The following is a 17,694-nucleotide window of genomic DNA, read 5'->3' on the forward strand; positions in this document are numbered from 1 at the left end:
TATATTGTAATATATGTAAATATTGTTGGTTTTCTAACATAGTTCAGAGATCCAGAATCTTGAATTTTGTATTTTCCACTGATCATGCTGCTGCCTCGTTCTCCTTTTTTTCATTGGGAAAATGCCTTATTTTACTTTAATTTTCCATTTCACACTTGACTTTTAAACATGTTTTTTAAATATGTACAGGTATGCAGAACCTGATGCTGTCGTTTGGTTCATGTGAGCACAAAGACGTGAGACCCTACAGTCCATCTCCCAGCTCTTGCTCCTTGGGCAGTCCTAAACTGCAGTCTCAGAGCAGATCACTTGCTCAGGGTCCACTGAGTCCAGTCTACACTGAGAACTTCCACTGGCCAGATGTAAGAGAGTTGCGTTCCAAATACTCACAATACAGTCAAGAGCGCTCTGCACCTCACATACTCCCAATTAGCCGTAGCTGTTCTGTCCCAGATCGAATACGTAAGCCTGGACCCAATCAACCCATAGCCCGACGGAGTTGCTCCTGCTCCACCCCAGTTTGTAACAGCATAGAACCCCACAAAACACCAAGTAAAGGCACAGCAGCTTGCGAGGGACCTGTATGCCAGGGTGTGGCTAAACTGTATGCAGCCAGCTCTTTCGACCACGTTCTGGGACCACTTCATTTAAAATCACAGCAAAACCTTCCAGAAGCCCAAAGGAGTTATTACATCTCTGGTCAGGCAACCATGCCCAATGAAAGCAAGATTATTATAGTCGAAAGGATTATCGGGGCTGAGGCAGAGGAGAGTGGCCTGGAAGTGAGGCAAGAGAAGATGATGACTGAGGAGAACCAAATGGGATTTGATGCTAATCTTGACCTGCCAGGTGAAATAAAGGGTAAAACAGAAGACTTGAGGTCACATACGTGGTTGGACAGTGGCAGAGAATGTCCAGTGAAGTCACTGACAAACACTGAGAACAGTCTGGTCAGAAACCTGTGTGAGAAATTCCAAAACCTTAGCTGATGGACCATGAACAAATCTGGTGAATGGCTTTTAGTCTTGACAAGTGACTGTTAACAAAACAATGGCACATTGTGTGCAAGTAGCATGGGTAAAGGTGGGCATGAATTATGTAGTTTTGGCATAAGCATTCATGTGTTCATTATCCAACTTGGCTGTTTTTAAGAGTGAAAGTGCTGGGGTTCTAAACCATTCCACTTATATGGTTATGCTGTATTGGCTGATTGGGAAATGAAAGACATCAGATCATAAAAGAAGTGTATATAAAATTGCTGTTGTGTAATTGTGTATATTAGTATTTTCTTACATTTTGTTTCTGTGTATAATACTTCTGTTAGGTTTGTGCATGAACTGACACTGGTGCCTCTACTCAGGAGAAATTTACCTCTTAATATTTTATAATGGGATATGTATTTTGGGGGTATATATCGTGACCTTTACTTTTTCTTATTACTGTACCTGTTGCTCTCTGACTTGGGCAATAGCAAAATCTCCATAACAGCAATTACATATGCAGCAGTCTGCTGTATTATAGTGGATTATAGTGGAGGATAAAGCTAGCATCAAGGCTATCGTAAATTCTCCTTCACTTTGGCCTACCACTTTGCAAATCAAAATAAGTCCAATTTTGCCCATTATGTATTACAGTGTAATCACTTCCTCTGACTTTGCATGTTGGATTGTTTAATGGCCAGAGCTATTGTCATGTCTTATTTTCCGACAGTTTAGAGTATGTATTTTATAAAAACAAGTAAGCGTGATGTTAATTAGTAAGATTACACATTGTGGTAGACAGTTTGTATAGATTTAAGAGGTATAGTTGAAAGATGTATAAAGTAGACACACTGCCAGGTCTTTTTGCATTCTCTGCGTATAAGCACTGGGGGTGAAAGGGGAACGCTGGCACTCCACACTAATGATGGATAACTGCGGCATTGTTCCAATTAAACATAATCAGTAGACAAGAGGGGAGAAGAGCTCACTTTGGTGCGCTTTATACACTTAAGGTACCAGATTTATTATTTTTTTTAATTCTACATTTCTCACATCTGAAAAGCTAAAATCAGCAGTATAAAGTCGAGTAAAAAAGTTGTCCATCACACCACCATACCTCAGTAACCTGCTATGGATTTATATACTATTGTCTACACAATTTTAAGTAGGCTTACTAGGCTGGTTAATTAACTATGCAGTTATTAATTCAAATGAATTGTTTCATGTTGTATTATGCAAATTGTGTGTTCTGTATTTGATAACATGCTTTTAAGGATGTTATATAATTACCATAGGCATTGTTCTAAATTTATTTTTACATATTTGGCATAATGGAATGGTTTGGGATATTATCAAGTTGAGATGAGACACTAATGAATGCTTCACACTGAATAGATGCCCATCTAAGCCTAGTGTGGATCCTGTGTTCCTCCATGGGTTGTTCTGGAGCCTCGTCCCTCACACACCTTGTAAATTAAGGCATAATCCTCAATATTTATTAAAAGGTTACACATTGAATGCACAATAGTCATGCCTGTAATTTGTAGAAATGTTATAATTCCTCATTCCAAAGCCACCGATGCAGTCTCCATTTTGCCTAAGTCTTGAAAATATAACGATGATCCAGAAACTGTTTACCCAGCCTGCTGAGTATCAGTATTTATCTCTGCGGACGATTTCAATACACTGCAACAGAGCTTTTATCTCACGTTTTGTTGCCACGCATATGGCATCGATTGCTAATTTTCTTTTTTATGTCAGGGATGTCTGGGTGTTGAGAAAATAAATTAGCAGACAACTTTGGTGACGGAAAGGTATAATAACAATATGGTTTATTTGTATTAGAATTCGAAAACAGATTTTAATTACGGGACTTGGGTGGGGAAAATGTGTCATTCATAAAAACATTATTTTTAAATAACTGAAATTGTTGCACCGAAAAGAAGCGTTAGTGTTTGACATGTCGGGAGAGTTCTTAATATCTGCTTGTTCGTTATTAAATTAAGACGTTACGCGCCTCCCCTCCATATGTTACAGGTTGTTAACTGTACATCTCCGGACTGAACAACTGAGCGCTCGGTGACACGTCGCGGCTACCATGGCTGTCAATGGGATGCAAGTGCGCTAGTCGTCTGCTGTAGATAAGGCACCCAAACTGTCGCAGAATCAATAAATAGCAACAAAGCTAGAATCCGTGTAACCTTCCAGGTAACTGTTTTACGCTTAAGAGTTTCTGGCGTTAAGAATGGGCTGCGCTATATCTGGATTGGGTTTGATACCCAAGCAACAGACACAACCACGGAATGAAGATGATGCCGTCGCGCATCTCGCCGACGAGCAGATCGAAATGATCAAGGAATCGTGGAAAGTTATACAAGAGGATATCGCAAAAGTTGGAATAATCATGTTTGTCAGGTAAGAAATCCAAAATGTATGTAAATTATTGATAAGACTTAATTATTGAAAGGTACCCAATAGTAGGCCATTTGTCACTACAAACAAAATATTTAAATACGCTAAATCCTTTATATTCTCAAAGAGGAACCATATCTTATTTTGGTGCCTAATCTGAATATTCTCTTCCCTGGTTGTAAATAAATTATAGTATAAATTTTAATCTTGGTGTTACAGTAAAATGCACTAGTAACATTTTTGGTATCTGTAGTGACGTGTTCGGCGTCGGTCCTTGGAAGCTTTCCACGTCGAATTTTAGCTGAACTTTTGACCAGTCTTTTATACCACTGGATGAGCTATGAAACTTTATCAAAGATGTATTCCTTTTTTGTTCACGGCGACCAAACAAATTAAGTTATTTAAGACAGTGGGATAGTGGTGGAAATAAAAATGAACAATGCTAAAATAAAAGTAGAATCAACAATTATAAATCAGAACGTTTTTGTAAGATTTGGTGAAATACATCTCACCTTCCGGTAGCTGTAATATAAATGTTTTGAAAGAACACTGAAGACAGGGTTTGTGGTGTGCTTTAAAGAAAATATCTTTGGCTAACTTCTGCCAAGGTGGATGACTACAGCTTTTACCAAATTTAATATATACAAATGTCAATGCAATTAGATAAGCTTCACTGAATTTCAAAGCCGGTAATTTACCATGAGGAGACGTATGTATTGTTTTTCCATTATGCAATCAGTCCAGCTGGGGCTGGAGAATTTAATGATCTTAAAATGTATCACAGACACATTCCCAATTCCTAGATGTGTGATTAAAGTTTCTTTTGACTGATTGATTTTTACACTACATTGAAGTTTATTGTAAAAAATATTTAGAACATTTCTTATAGAGACAACACAGGAAGCATGTGTACACATTTTTTATTTTCTACTGCAGTACTGCATCTTTGGAAACCCGTGGTTTTCTATCAACAGGCACAACCTGTGTTATCTATCAACATCTTACAGTTCCTATCCAGCTCAGCCAGAGTAAAGCTCTTCTTCCTTAGAGATGTACTTGACCATGCTGGCACTGTGGTATGCTGGGATACCAAAAGAACAAACTTGGCTGTGCTTTCAACAGGTGTGAATGGCTGCAAGGTTCCTTCTTTCTCCCATGTGGCACAACATAAACACTGGCCAATCTCAGATATCACCCTGTGATGAAGTGCACAACAGATCATCTGAAAAGAAGTATTGGGAAAAAAACATATGTTGCTGTCTCCCTCCCCATACAACAATGGCAATGGCCATGGCTGTCACTCTGAGAAAATGGGTTTGTGTTCCAACTATCAGCCAACAGGTCTTTACAATGCTGAGATAAATCAGAGTAGAAATAATCACTGGAAGAGAATGAGAGCAGCGATTGTCTCTGCCTGACAATCCACAATATTTTTGATGGAGGCAGACCAGGTGCTGTCAGGAAAAACATTAGCAACATCAAAACAAATGTTATTTAAAAAAAGGTTTTTACAAAATAAAAACAGGATAGCTGCTATAACTACAATGTCTATAATATCTTTATATGATTATGACTATAAATAATCAGTTATTTCTGAAAAAGGTTTCTCAGAAAGAGAACCAGCAATTGAATGCCCAAACGCAACCTGACAATTAGTACAATGTTTGCATAATGTTTGTCTGTCCTTGAGAGCAAACTGAAACTAACAGCCCAAAATATGTGCTGTTTTGAGATTGTCGTTTAGGTAGTCTACGAGACAATCAGTCCTTAGACAAACCTGAGTTAAACACATCCAAGCAGGTTATCGCTTCTATGCACTCCTACTGTGAGACATAAGAGCAAGCATAAGCCAGAGGTCATGCATGCACTCATCCTTGACGGTGCAAAAAGAGGAAAAAACACTGCCAACATATTCATTTTGTAGTGTAATAGGGTTGGTGCCACCATACTACAGTGCAGGACACAAGTACACATTTAGCATTACCATATGCAAAAAAAGACAATGGCTGGGAGACAGGCTTGCAGATCACTCATCTCTGTAAATATCTAGACAGGCTGTCATAGCATGGCTTGGGGCTTCACTGGAGGATGCCGGTCATTGTGTGACATGAACACGGTACCCATGTCAATATTCTCAGACAGGTTTTTTTTTTTTTCAATTCTTGAGCCTGGAGCAGTGTGATGGTGCTAATAAGATAGACTGTGTTTTCTCACACAACATAAGCCTGCTTAGAAAGAGTGATCGTGACTAGGGTTTTCAGCATTGGCTTAGACAAAACCCGTTCACATAGGGTTTCAGTGGACAGGCTAAGTCCAGGACATTTTTCAGTTCTTTGCTACAGGTGGTGAAGACTGCACAGTGCTTTACTGGCTAAAGATTTTAGTCATCAAGGATGTTTCCACTTAGCTGTAAATATGGAAGTTCTGCGGACTTAGAAAGAACCTTTCACCAATCACACAGACTGTTTAGAACTCTCCCGGATGGACATAGCCACCGGAGCATACAGGCCAGTCAGGACTCTGCATGGAATGTGCTAAACTGAAGAGGAGGGTTTGTATTATAAGGTTGCCTTTTCCACCACAGTGGAAAAATTGACTGGTCTGATAGATATTTGCCAAAAACAAAGAAAAATTTTTTTAGAAAGAAGAAAATGTTTTACTAGATTGAATTATATTTTTATAATATCCTTATTTGAAGTCTTATGACTCTGATCTAGTTAGACAAAGCTTTTTTTTTTTTATTGATCTAGGATAATTACAATTCTAGACAAGGAAAACATTACATTTACTTTTCATGCATGCAGGTTTGTATTAAAGCCACAATCATATTTTATAATAGAGTTAGAGCTAATTCAATTAAATACAGAACAGAGTGGTTAATTTTGGTTCATTTGGCTGTCCAATTCAATGTTCTAATTTATTCTTTTTTTGTGAGCATAATCAAGAAACCTAAGGCAGACATCAAACAATGAAATTATATATATATTGATAGCCTGGTAAAAATATGTAATTCAAAAACACTTACTATTTTTGTCAATTTGGGAAAACATTTCTTTGCTGATATATTAGTTATTTGTACATTACCAGATGCTTATGAAAGCAGTTAAAAATGAGTTTTGAGTGTCAATCATGGTATTTCTTTAATGAACAGATATGATTAGAATGGAAATTGAGAGGCACATTACCCTATTCACTGGCAGCTTTTTGTGAGACATTCTAGACAGTAGACAGATAGCACAGAACCAATACTTCTATAAATACACAAGTTCATAGATATGAGCCCATGAATATACTGAATAATGTAAAATGTTACATTAGTATTGTATATTTATTAAATGTGTTTTATAAAAATGTGTGAAGGGTTTTTTTTGTTTGTTTGTTTGTTTTATTCTTTTCCACAATGACGCTAAATGGTACTAAGGCTAGTAGAGGTTAAAGTGTTTTATTCTGGTGAGGTAGTAGCCTATTAAACTAGACTGAATATCACTACTGTTACACTGCCCTACCCTAGCCATTAGAACTCCAATTCCCATGATGCCTCAGGAAACCGCCAGATGTCCACCTTGGCATCTCCAGGATATTGATTCTTATCAGACTCTCCTTCACTTTATTGCATTTAAGCAGAGCTGTGACATTTCTACATTGTGAAGATTGCCACTACTAATATGCATACTGAACATTTTTATCGGTTTGCTATTCTGGCATTTTAGACTTTTGCCTTTAATTTGGAATACATTTGGTTTTGCTCTTTAAGTATGTTGCCTATTTATTGTTACACTGGTTACAACCCACACATGTCCCTGACATCGATTCAGAAACATTGCCTTGTTGCAATAGCTCTGCATGGACTCTAACTTCTGCCTGTTTATTAATTACATTCTCGCTTTACCCAAGTGAGTTGATATCCGACATCATAATATGCAAGCGTCTGAATTCCATTCAACCATTACAACTATGAATTATTATGAGATTCACTCCAGGACCTGATACAGAGATGAATAATTCTTATGTCTGGAAGGATCTAACAAATCATAGCAATTGAAAAAGTCAAAAATTCATTATATTCTTCTATTTGATTCTAACCACAGCAGCTAACAACTTGAGGTCAGCTGGCTGCCATTGTGGGTGCCTCTCTCTCCAAGGTTTCTTTTCACATGCCAACCGGCTGTGGCTTAAACGCACCTGTGTCAAAGACCATGGAGGATCATAAACACTTCATGGGGAAGGGAACCAGTGATCTCAGTGGTCAGCCAGGCAGACGGAGAGAAAGAAGAGGTGAGGTGGCGGAGCAATCTAGAAAGTGCAATGCCTCTGCGCTTACGTGCTTCAATTTCCATTTTTCTCTGTAGCTACAGCTTTGATTTGAAATAGGTTTGGTTTGTATGGTGCTACCTTTATAAGAGGAAGGATATTTGTGAAGTCTTTCAAACCTCTTATCTGATCAAACATTTTAATTACTTGCATGATAGATGCATGACAAACTAATACATTTGATCCCAAATTTATCTTACTTGCTTGCCATAGTAGGAAGAACAATATTTCAGTACTCCCAATATTTCAGATGCATTAGTGCCTAATTTGAGTTCTGTGGTGCAGTATGTCAGGTAAAGTCTTCTGGAAAGTATTGCTTGTAATCTAAGTAGTTATGAGTTTTGTTGTTTTTCTTTTAGATGTAAGCCTGGATAAATATCATTCTATACAAGGGTAGCATTGTAATTATTCTTATGTCTAGTTTGTGCACTGGTATTACAATTATATGGTCAATTATATGGTAACTGCATGTCTCAAAAGAGCTCTTTTTAAACATGTGACCTGGTTTATCCCAGTTCAGACTGCATTGCACCAACCTTGAGTCACATTTCACTTCCTTAGTGGTAAATTGAACTTCTTTTCAGATAACAGTTAACAATCCTTTATGATGCTTTTGTTACCTTATTAATCACTAGGTGTTGTGTATAATAACACAATGTTTATTTTGTATGGACTATTTTTTTTGAGTGTTCCTTTACCACATATATTCCATGTTAACATACTGTCCACTGTGTTATAATGAGAACTTAATGGGCATGTGCCAATCAATATGTTTGAAATTCATCAGTTTTATCTGTTTAGAAAACATTACTGCAAATATGTTCTGAATATTCCTTAATTCAATTTTAAACTGGGGTTTAAAGAACTTAAATATGGTTTAAAGCAAATAGATACTGTTCTCAGGACTAAAACTTATGGAAAATTACTGTTGACTTGCATCACGCCAACTTTATTTATTCTCAACATCTCTGGAATGGAATGAAGAGTGCAACAAGATTAAAGACCTGTAAATTTAGGTTTAAGTCATCATTTAGTAACCTCCTTATGCAAGGAGGCATGTGTTAATTAAAGCTGCTTTTGATGGTTTATGTTGTCACCACAAGGTTCCTATGTAAATGAGGCCTTTGTCACAACTGGGTCCTCGTATTCATATTAAAGTTCTAAATAAACAGAGTCTTCATAATCAATAGCAATAATACTTACTAGTTAGGCAAATGAAACTATTATCAAATACTGTGTGTAGTCAATATGATCGCTGACATGCCACACCAGCTCGAGAGGGTGCCACCTCTGGCCATCAGAGGTTAGGCTCACCTGAGTACTGAGCACCCTCCCCCTTGTCTGTCTGTCATCCTAGCCTTCACCTGTGACCAATTAATTCAGAGGCAACGTATTTAAGACACGCCGGTGGCATAGTGCAGTTGTGAAGTCTTGCCAATCTTTAGTCTAGTTTAATTCTGAGTGTTCTCATGTCTGCATTCTTCTGCCTAGTTCTTGACCTTGTTTCTGTTTATTCACCACAGGATTGGACTGTCTTTGCTTTGTTTGCCTGGCCACTTTTGTCTATCAGAATTATCGACCCATACCTGTTTTTCGAATTACTGTTGCTGTTCAATAAAATCTTGGCACCTGGTTCGGCACTCTTTTTCTGGCTCGTCGGTTGTTATACATGCACTCAAAGCATACTAACTCTCACCTAGTGTTGCATTTTCAATAGGTTGTTCGAGACCCATCCAGAGTGCAAAGATGTCTTCTTCCTGTTCCGTGATGTGCAGGACTTGGAGAAGTTGCGGACCAGCAAGGAGCTGCGTGCTCATGGTCTCCGGTCAGTACTGCCCTCTGGAGGGAGCACCTTTGCATTGCACTGTGTCACCCATTAAAAGTGTGGAATGATTTCTCACAGCAGTACCACTCAAACCCACACCTAGAGAGCTATGGCATTGTAGGCCACTATGCATCTCTGATCTCACACACTTGATGCAACTTTTCACTTAATTATCAAGCATTTCATGACTTAAAACAGACACACTGGAATGGAAAACACACTAAATGCTGTGCTATGCTGTGAGCAAAGGAAGTAAGGATTTTGGATTTTTGTGGATTTTGTTTTGCAAATATAAGTAAACACATTTGGTACTTGAAATTCTTTCAAATCAAATGGCATTAAATTGAACAAAACATACAGCATTTGAGTTGGCCAAACGCCAACTTGCTGTTCTTTTATTTCTGTTGTTCTTTTATCTCTTCTTCTACACTCACTATTGTCTTTTTCATTACTCATCTTTATTTTCCTTCACTCATTGTTCTTCCTTTTTCATCCCTCCATCCTCCCATAGGAATCCACTGCTTTTGATACTCCACCAGTTGTAAAGATAAACAACTGAAATAGAGCCTAGTACTTCAAACAGTACTCAATCAGCAAACTGCACTTCAGTACTGATGTAACTTGATTGGGCAATGCCTACCTAATTGGCAGAAGACAATGTCTACAGTGAAACATTGCAATGGAGATTGCCATGGGGGAGCTTTTGGCTAGTTAGCAATAGTCAGCAAAAGTGCTATATATTTTATATACTTTATTTTTTTTTCAATTACTATTTAATTAATTCCATTAATACATTAATTAATTATTTAATTACTTAAACCTAGCATAAAACTGTTTATTATAAATGTTAATCATGGCTAAGATGGACAGACTACCAAGCCGTAGAAGACTCTGTGTAAAATAAAGCGGTCACTAAAGCATGTTATCCATTTATGATTCATTATATATATTTTATATTGAAACGTACGCTCCAAAGCCACAGATGTTTTTGGTAATAGAGATATACATTATACAAAATAAAAACAATAATGTAAAGCATCATTACAAGTATTATTTTTAAATGTGATTGTCTATCCACACCTTCTATCCATTGATTTTATATATATATATAATAAATGAAAAAGTCAGTGTTGTAACCCACTTCAAAATCCAACATCTAGACTAACTCCAAAACAACTAGTACCTCAGTGTTCCAACATCCGCAATTGGTAACTTGAAAAGAGTGAGGCAAGTCCTGAGAAATCAGCTGAATGGGAATAACAAGATCTGAGCCATCAACGCCTATGCCCCAACAGTAATCAGGTATCCTGCTGGCATAATAAGATGGCCTAAGGAGAAGATAGAAGCCACTGACATTTAAACAAGGAAACTCCTCACAATGCATGGAGGGTATCATACCAAATCCAGCACTCTGAGACTGCACATTAAGTGGAAGGAGGGGGGCCGAGTACTAGTTAGCATCAGAGCCACTATCTAGGATGAAACAACCAAGATCCAGGAATACACCACGATAATGGCCCCAAGTGACAAAGTGCTGAGTGAGTACTTCAGACAGCAGAAACACAAGGAGGATGGAAATGACAAGGAGCAGGGACCATCATGGGAGGAAAAACCTGTACACAGTATGTACTTCCAGCAGATGGTGGAAGTCGCTGATATGGAGAAATCCTACCAATGGCTGGAAAAGGCTGGATTGAAAGACAGCACAGAGGTATTAATCATGGCAGCACAGAACAAGCGCTAAACACGAGATCAGTAGAGGCTGGGATCTACCACACCAAGCAGGACCCCAAATACAGGCTGAGCAAAGATGCCCCTGAGACAATAACAGCAAGATGCAAGATGCTAGCAGGCAGTGTGTACATAGAACGCCATTACTGAGTGGCAGGCATAGTGTACTGCCAGAACCACTGCACAGGCATATGGGCGGGAAGTTCCAAGGTCTAAGTTAGATATACCCCCAAAGGTGGTGGAAAATGACCGTATTATAACCCCATTCTCCCCAAAGTGGGAGAATGGCCCCGAAAGATACCAGGAACAACATCCGAGATCTCAGCTGTTCCCACAGTCCTGGGAACAGCTAAGATACTATGCAGGACTCTCTGGCTCCCAGGCCTCTGGTAGAGGACACAAGCTTGAAGGAAAAAGACTGACGAATTTTATATATCAAAGATTTTGGAAAGTGTCAGTCTTTTCTACTGGCAGGGCAAGAGGAGAAAACCATCTAGAAACTGTTAGCTTTCATGATATTTAGGATGGACATGTGATCTTGAGTACAATTGGATGTATGATATATGTACAAGATTATTTTCTGTGGTTGGCTCACAACCATTACACCTTTATCTGTAGTTCTTGAGTTTCTTGCTATCATTGAATACATACATTTAATGCTGGGTTGAAAATAATTAATTTAGTGTGACAGGCTTTCATTTATAGGGCTGTGTTTGGTCTTTAAGTTTTCACTTTTCACATGCAAAAAATATGACTGGCCCAACTGAAGACAGTGTCACAGAAATCACTTCTAATGACCAACATCTCTCCACTAGTGAGCTGCTTCACAGAATCCCACAATGGAGAGCAAATTGTTCTAAATAATATCAAGAACATCCCATTATGTTTTTATTATAATGTTATCAATCAGTATTAAATAAAGTGTATGTCAGTTTAAATTGAGTGACAAATAAGCAAAGTTTTCATCTTAACTTCTGAAGAAAGTGCTTTCTCAAAATGTGGGATCCATGTACTTACTACATTCACTGGCTGCTTTATTAGAAACATCTACCTTATTGGAGTACGAATAGACTCTATAATCCAGATTATGGACTGTTTGTGTTGGCCATCCTTTAGAAGTGGTCAGTTTCTGACCTCAGGAACACTGTTGGCTGATTGGTTTTGGGTAGTAGACCATTCTCAGTATTACAGCCATAGCAATACTGTTATGTTTATTAAACCAACTGTACCAGTTCAACATCTAGATATATGCCACTGTCAGTAGTTGTCCTATGGTCATAGACTGAATGGGATGCTGTATAGCCCTGTATTGGAATAATGACAAATCTGAATTGAACGGAACTGAATAGAGGGTGACTGACAAAACTGTTCATGTTCATCTTTAATTGTACACTTGTTTCAGATAACTAGGCTACCTTTACTGAGTTGCAAGGTTGGTGTTTATAATAAAGTAGTTTGCTCAAAAATGGAGGAATTGTAGGCTATCAGCTATATCACTTGAAATTAATAATTCATTTGATGGACTGAAGTACTTTACCATCACAGACAATTAGACAAAAACAAATCATTACAACAAATGATTACTAATCCAAATAAGAGCCTTTATGATAAGAAACAACTAGCAAAAAATAAATAAACTAAACCAGCCTCATGCCTCTTTCACACCACAATGATACACTCTAACTGCAGTACATTTGCAACTTTATTGAGCTCATGAGTGTATCCATCTTATTTTTTCCATTCCCTATGAAAGGCCATTAACACCAAATAAGCTCAGGGGCTTCACCTCAAAAAAGATACAGCTGCCTCAGGGGTGAGACAAGAGTGCACTGTATCCCCATGTGCTCAGAGCCATCATGCTCACTCCGACTTAAAAGGCCAAGTGGCTCTTCAGCCTTGCTCATGGACATTAGTGTAAATATCCATTGTAGTCGCATGGCTGAGAGGGAAAGTGGCAGTTTCACACTTGATTCCAGTGTCACAGTAATTAGGCATTACAGTCCTGCATGTTGCAGCCAGTTCTCCAGCACACCCAGAGAAGGATAGTTTAAACAGGTCACATGATGTAAACTAGCACAGTTAGGATCCAGGGTGGCTGAATATTTGGAGTGTCTATGAAATGATGGGGAAACACTGACTGGTTTTGCAATTGTGAAGTTTTTGTTTTGCATTGTTTTTGCACTTTGTTTAAACAGAGTAATGTCTTTCATCGAGAAGAGTGTGGCCAGATTGGACGAATTAGATCGACTAGATTTGCTTGCTCTCGAGCTTGGAAAAACCCATTATCGTTACAATGCCCCACCAAAGTATTATGGGGTAAGAGTTCATGGATTTCTTGTATAGAACACTGAGTAACTAGGCCTACCTTAGGCCCCATGCACACCAATGGTTTGATATTACTTAAGAGCCCTAGCTGAACATGTACAGAGCACAATTCAATAATTATAGTGAGGTTATGCTGCTGTACATACATCTGGGATTTGGACTAAACCATAAATTGTGTCAGGTTTACAGTCATAAACTTTAAGAAAATTATGAGTGGGGTTTGGTTTCTATAATGCTGATTTTGAACACGTCCCACTTGCACTGTCATCGCAAAACACAATCTAACATGTCTGTGTTATTTATATCCAGTACGTAGGAGCAGAGTTCATTTGTGCAGTTCGGCCAATTTTGAAAGACAAATGGACCCCTGAACTAGAAAAGGCCTGGAAGGTAAGTATATCAGCCTGGAGGGACTACTACTTGTATAACTACTAGATTAGTTATATACCACAAACTTATGAAACAAGCATATTAAAAAGAATGTACTTGCAAACTATTTTCATGACAAAGTCAAGTCCATTTTGTATGGAAGAGTTGACAGTGACAACCCCATTTCCTTACTGTAACCTACTCGTGTCTTGATCTGAAATCTGGAACTGAATATAACATTAACTTTGGAGAAGAAAAAAAAAAAGTTTGGTTCTGCATAAAAAGTTACTTTTATCTACATTTGGCAGACATTATTCCAATATGTCACTGGGCTCATGCAGCAGGGCTACCTGGAGGAGGAAGGGGCCAAACACAACCATGTGATGGTGTCCACCAAAGAGCGTCCAGACAAGAGAAACACAGCCCTGTAAGCCAAACCTTGGCTCAGTTCATACACTGGTGTCTGACTCTTGCAGAGAAGAGTTTTGTTACTTCATTGTGTACATACTTGTGAATGTTTAATTCAGTGGTTTTACATTGTGTAATCTTTCTTTGAACATTCAATTATCAAGCTGTTCAATGACTTCAGTTATTTAACAATAAAACAAAACATATAGCTCACAAAGTATCCTGAAGAACAATTTGAACCGTACATTGGTACGGCAGACAAGCCTGTTTCAACCACTGAGCTGAGCAAAATTTAATTTGGGACTCAATAAGTTACTACTTTAATCAAACATTGTGATATTTGATAGAGTGCAATGAGCCAGTAAGTCTCAAATGAATTAACTATTTGCTAACAAACATACTTATAATCCAGTCTGTTGTCTGGGTTTGTTTTAAACAACAAGGGGACGAGGAAAAACATGTAAAAGACTACATCGCATTCAAGGCAAGGTCTCTTCCACCCCCCACCCAAAAAACAAACAAACAAAAAAAAACAAACACAAACCCAAAAAACAAAAGGAACTATTTCTATATAACTCGGGTACTAAAAAGTATTTCCAAAATACAGAATGCATGCATTCTTCCTTCTCATTTCAAAAACATTTTTCCAGTCTTTGCTGGTCAAGTTAACACCTACACATTGAAAATCACATTCTGAAATGAGGGGAGGACATTATAGTTTTTAATATCCTTTCAAAATTACAGTTAAATCATATGGGTTAAAATAATGTGATAAAGCTATAACGCAAGACAGTCACAGCCTGTATAATATACAGTACCACCTCACCAACTTGAGCACTACTCTTGACCAGCTGAACAAATTTGAATGGATGAAGATGTACTGTTCAGCCCCCCCAAAGCGCACTTGCTCCTTTTTCACTGTTGAAATGAGACAGCAAAGTGGAACATTTAGACACCTTTACTCCCTCTGATGTTGAGTGCCACAACTCGATGGCCTGACGAAGTTTGAGTCTGCCGCCATAGCTGGAAACAGAGAGGCCGTGATGTCGGCTGGCTAGTCGAAGGGGGCTGAACACAGAGGAGGTGGCATGAGGGAGGACTGGTGATCACTGAAGCTGCCCCTGGGACAGGTTGAGTCAGCAGGTCCCCTCTCCCCTGTTCAGCTCCTCCATCAATCACTGCATAGCTTTAGTCTTCTTGCTTTTACTTTTTTTGTCCTTCTTCTTCAGGCCATCCATGTGTGCTCTCAACAAATTAGAATATGCCTGAGCCGAGGAAATAAGGATAACAACACCCAATTAAGGAACAGCTCGTTACACTTAAAATGAGCACATGTCCAACCATGTTTTTAATAAAAATAAATAAATAAATAAATAAATAAATAAAGTTACAATTAAATTCAGAAACTTTCATGTTTAGGCTGGACATGAAGTACAATTGGACATATGAGTAAAATTATCACAACCATCATACCTTTGTGTGTCATTCTGGATTTTCTTGCCATCATCGAATACACAGTTAATACTGGGTTGAAAATACCCAACAGTGTGACAGACTTTCATTTATAGTGTTGCTTGATCTTCAAGTTCTCATTTTTCAAATGTAAAAAATATGACTGGCCCAAAGGAAGACCAAATATTATAGGGTATTGGCAAGCATGATTAAAACTGATCCCATTAGGCAAGTCTCAACATGAAACATGCTACTCTAGCCTCTATGCAGAAGAGTACAATGTATGCAGAAAAGAATTCTAACAGCTTCAAAGCAGTACAAAAAAGGAAATACTTACCATCTGGAATTTTATTACTTCTTTGGTGCTGACCTGAAAAGATCAAATTTTAAGCCCATATGTATACAGCTCTAGATATTTTTTATTTTTATTATTATTATTATTATTATTATTATTATTATTATTATTATATCCTGTGTATTGAGTACCTACATATTATGCCAATACCACTTTCATCATCAAACACATTCACAATAATCTGGAGTTAAAGCCTTCATCAAACCATCAGCACTCACCACTGTGCTAATTTTTTTCTTGCCCTCTGAAGCTCTGATGAGACATTTGTTGTCAGCAGGTTCAAAATTCTCTGGGTGACCTTTCCTTGGCAACGGCTTTGTCCTGCCATCATCTGCACGTAAACCAATGTACATATTCCCACCAATTTCTCTGTTAGGTGACTATCGAGTGTTTGACCAATATAAACATACGAAAGCATGACGACACATTACATAAAGATGAGGAACGTACATTTCTTTAAAGTGATGACGACACTTCCGCTAGTTCTGCATTTCTGGAACAGTCGAGTCAGCTCAGTCAAAAACTGCAGAGAAGTAAACAGTTAGAGGGTAGCTAAAATTGTCTTGCTAGCTAGTTTGGCTATCTTATGGTATACCTTTTAATAACCATCGTCTGGTTATCAACTTGAATAAATTACAAAAAAAAAGTTAGTGGTGGGAGGAAAAAAACAAACAAACTTTCCAATCTAGACAGACTGGCTGGCTAGCTAGCGATACATTTCTTATGTACCCCTATAGCAACACCAGGCAGTTTAAGAGAGACTTGCGCAAAATTACACACACTTAGGAAAGCGCCAGTTTGTTTGTTTTTTTTTGCATTAAACAAAAGTCATATTAGCCTAATACTTTCCTGAGACGTTGGTATTTTAGTAACTGATCCACCACCTCTTAGACCTTCATGCTTAGCCGAAGAAATCTTAGCAACATGTATCTTGTACTTCACCCTGGCCAACCTAGATAGCGACAGCTAGAAACCTGTACAACGATGCTTGTGGGTGAAATAAAGATAAACATATAGTGGTTTGAAAGTAACTGTTTTATCTACCATAGCGTACGAACCTAGCTAACTAACGTATTACCTTACCTGGCTGTTTGCCGTTAGCTACCGCAGCTCATGTTAATGTTTCTATTCGGTACATTAAATATTCAGACATCGCTAGTGAAGACTATATAGCTAGTTAGCTACCGCTACCTAAAATTCAGCACAAAAAGCTTTACTTGCTTGCTAGCTAGCTAGCAATGCTTATCAATTTTGTTTAGCATAGTATGCTGTACTTTAGCTGTAGCTAAATTCTTTAGGACTAGCAAAATAAAAATACATTCAACCTAACGCAATGCGTGAGCTTTTAGTTACATTCTTACCGCGTCGTTCTCTAACAACACCATGGCGCGCTTTCCTTATAAACGAGGCTAATGTACACAAGCAGCTTGCTCCTACAGTAAGCACACGTCGCTTTCTGCTTCCCCTGCAATCCCCTGCCCTATAACCTTTCACCTTGGTGACCGTCTAATAAAACCATTACTGCC

The 17,694-nt window shown here is 38.2% G+C and overlaps 3 protein-coding genes across 13 annotated transcripts in view; 2 read left to right on the forward strand and 1 right to left on the reverse strand.

Moving 5' to 3' along the window:
• The window catches only part of LOC113571348 (pleckstrin homology domain-containing family G member 3), a 37,166-nt gene extending 34,680 nt beyond the window's left edge, over positions 1–2,486 (forward strand). For 7 of the 10 annotated variants that reach the window (XM_081721904.1, XM_081721900.1, XM_027000224.3 and 4 more), the window contains one exon: positions 190–2,485. In XM_081721904.1, the coding sequence (XP_081578030.1) occupies positions 190–989 (800 nt within the window). In that variant the 3' untranslated portion in view covers positions 990–2,485. Of the gene's footprint in view, positions 1–189 lie in introns of all 10 variants that reach the window. The other 3 variants (XM_081721903.1, XM_027000222.3, XM_027000223.3) reach the window with 1 other exon arrangement.
• A 164-nt stretch (positions 2,487–2,650) lies between these two features.
• On the forward strand, positions 2,651–14,396 carry xgb (x globin). Its single transcript, XM_027000236.3, has 5 exons — positions 2,651–3,395; positions 9,421–9,528; positions 13,455–13,575; positions 13,894–13,974; positions 14,262–14,396. The coding sequence occupies exons 1-5, from the start codon at positions 3,226–3,228 to the stop codon at positions 14,382–14,384; spliced, it is 603 nt and encodes a 200-aa protein (XP_026856037.1). The 5' UTR covers positions 2,651–3,225; the 3' UTR covers positions 14,385–14,396.
• Positions 12,949–17,650, reverse strand: srp14 (signal recognition particle 14). Of its 2 annotated transcripts, XM_081721908.1 has the most exons (6): positions 17,530–17,650; positions 16,619–16,691; positions 16,387–16,499; positions 16,151–16,183; positions 15,835–15,857; positions 12,949–15,626 (listed from the first exon to the last, which is right to left on the reverse strand). In XM_081721908.1, exons 1-6 carry the CDS (start codon positions 17,551–17,553, stop codon positions 15,608–15,610), a joined length of 285 nt encoding a protein of 94 aa, XP_081578034.1. In that variant the 5' UTR covers positions 17,554–17,650; the 3' UTR covers positions 12,949–15,607. The 2 variants fall into 2 exon arrangements, with proteins under 2 accessions (XP_081578034.1, XP_026856038.1); XM_027000237.3 differs by lacking the exon at positions 15,835–15,857.
• Between the last annotated feature and the right edge of the window lie 44 nt (positions 17,651–17,694).

The sequence above is a fragment of the Electrophorus electricus genome, chromosome 10 (assembly GCF_041902795.1).
Source record: "Electrophorus electricus isolate QZ-2024a chromosome 10, ASM4190279v1, whole genome shotgun sequence".
NCBI classification, from domain to species: domain Eukaryota; kingdom Metazoa; phylum Chordata; class Actinopteri; order Gymnotiformes; family Gymnotidae; genus Electrophorus; species Electrophorus electricus.

Bases quoted from the DNA above. Each gene is read 5' to 3' on its own strand.
- xgb (XM_027000236.3), top strand. From the start codon at position 3,226: ATGGGCTGCGCTATATCTGGATTGGGTTTGATACCCAAGCAACAGACA. The intron at 9,529-13,454 runs GTCAGTACTGCC...TTGTTTAAACAG, and splicing joins CTGCGTGCTCATGGTCTCCG to AGTAATGTCTTTCATCGAGA. The intron at 13,975-14,261 runs GTAAGTATATCA...TACATTTGGCAG, and splicing joins AACTAGAAAAGGCCTGGAAG to ACATTATTCCAATATGTCAC.
- srp14 (XM_027000237.3), bottom strand. From the start codon at position 17,553: ATGGTGTTGTTAGAGAACGACGCG. The intron at 16,184-16,386 runs GTGAGTGCTGAT...TGATCTTTTCAG, and splicing joins AGAAAAAAATTAGCACAGTG to GTCAGCACCAAAGAAGTAAT. The intron at 15,627-16,150 runs GTAAGTATTTCC...TCCTCGGCTCAG, and splicing joins AAGTAATAAAATTCCAGATG to GCATATTCTAATTTGTTGAG.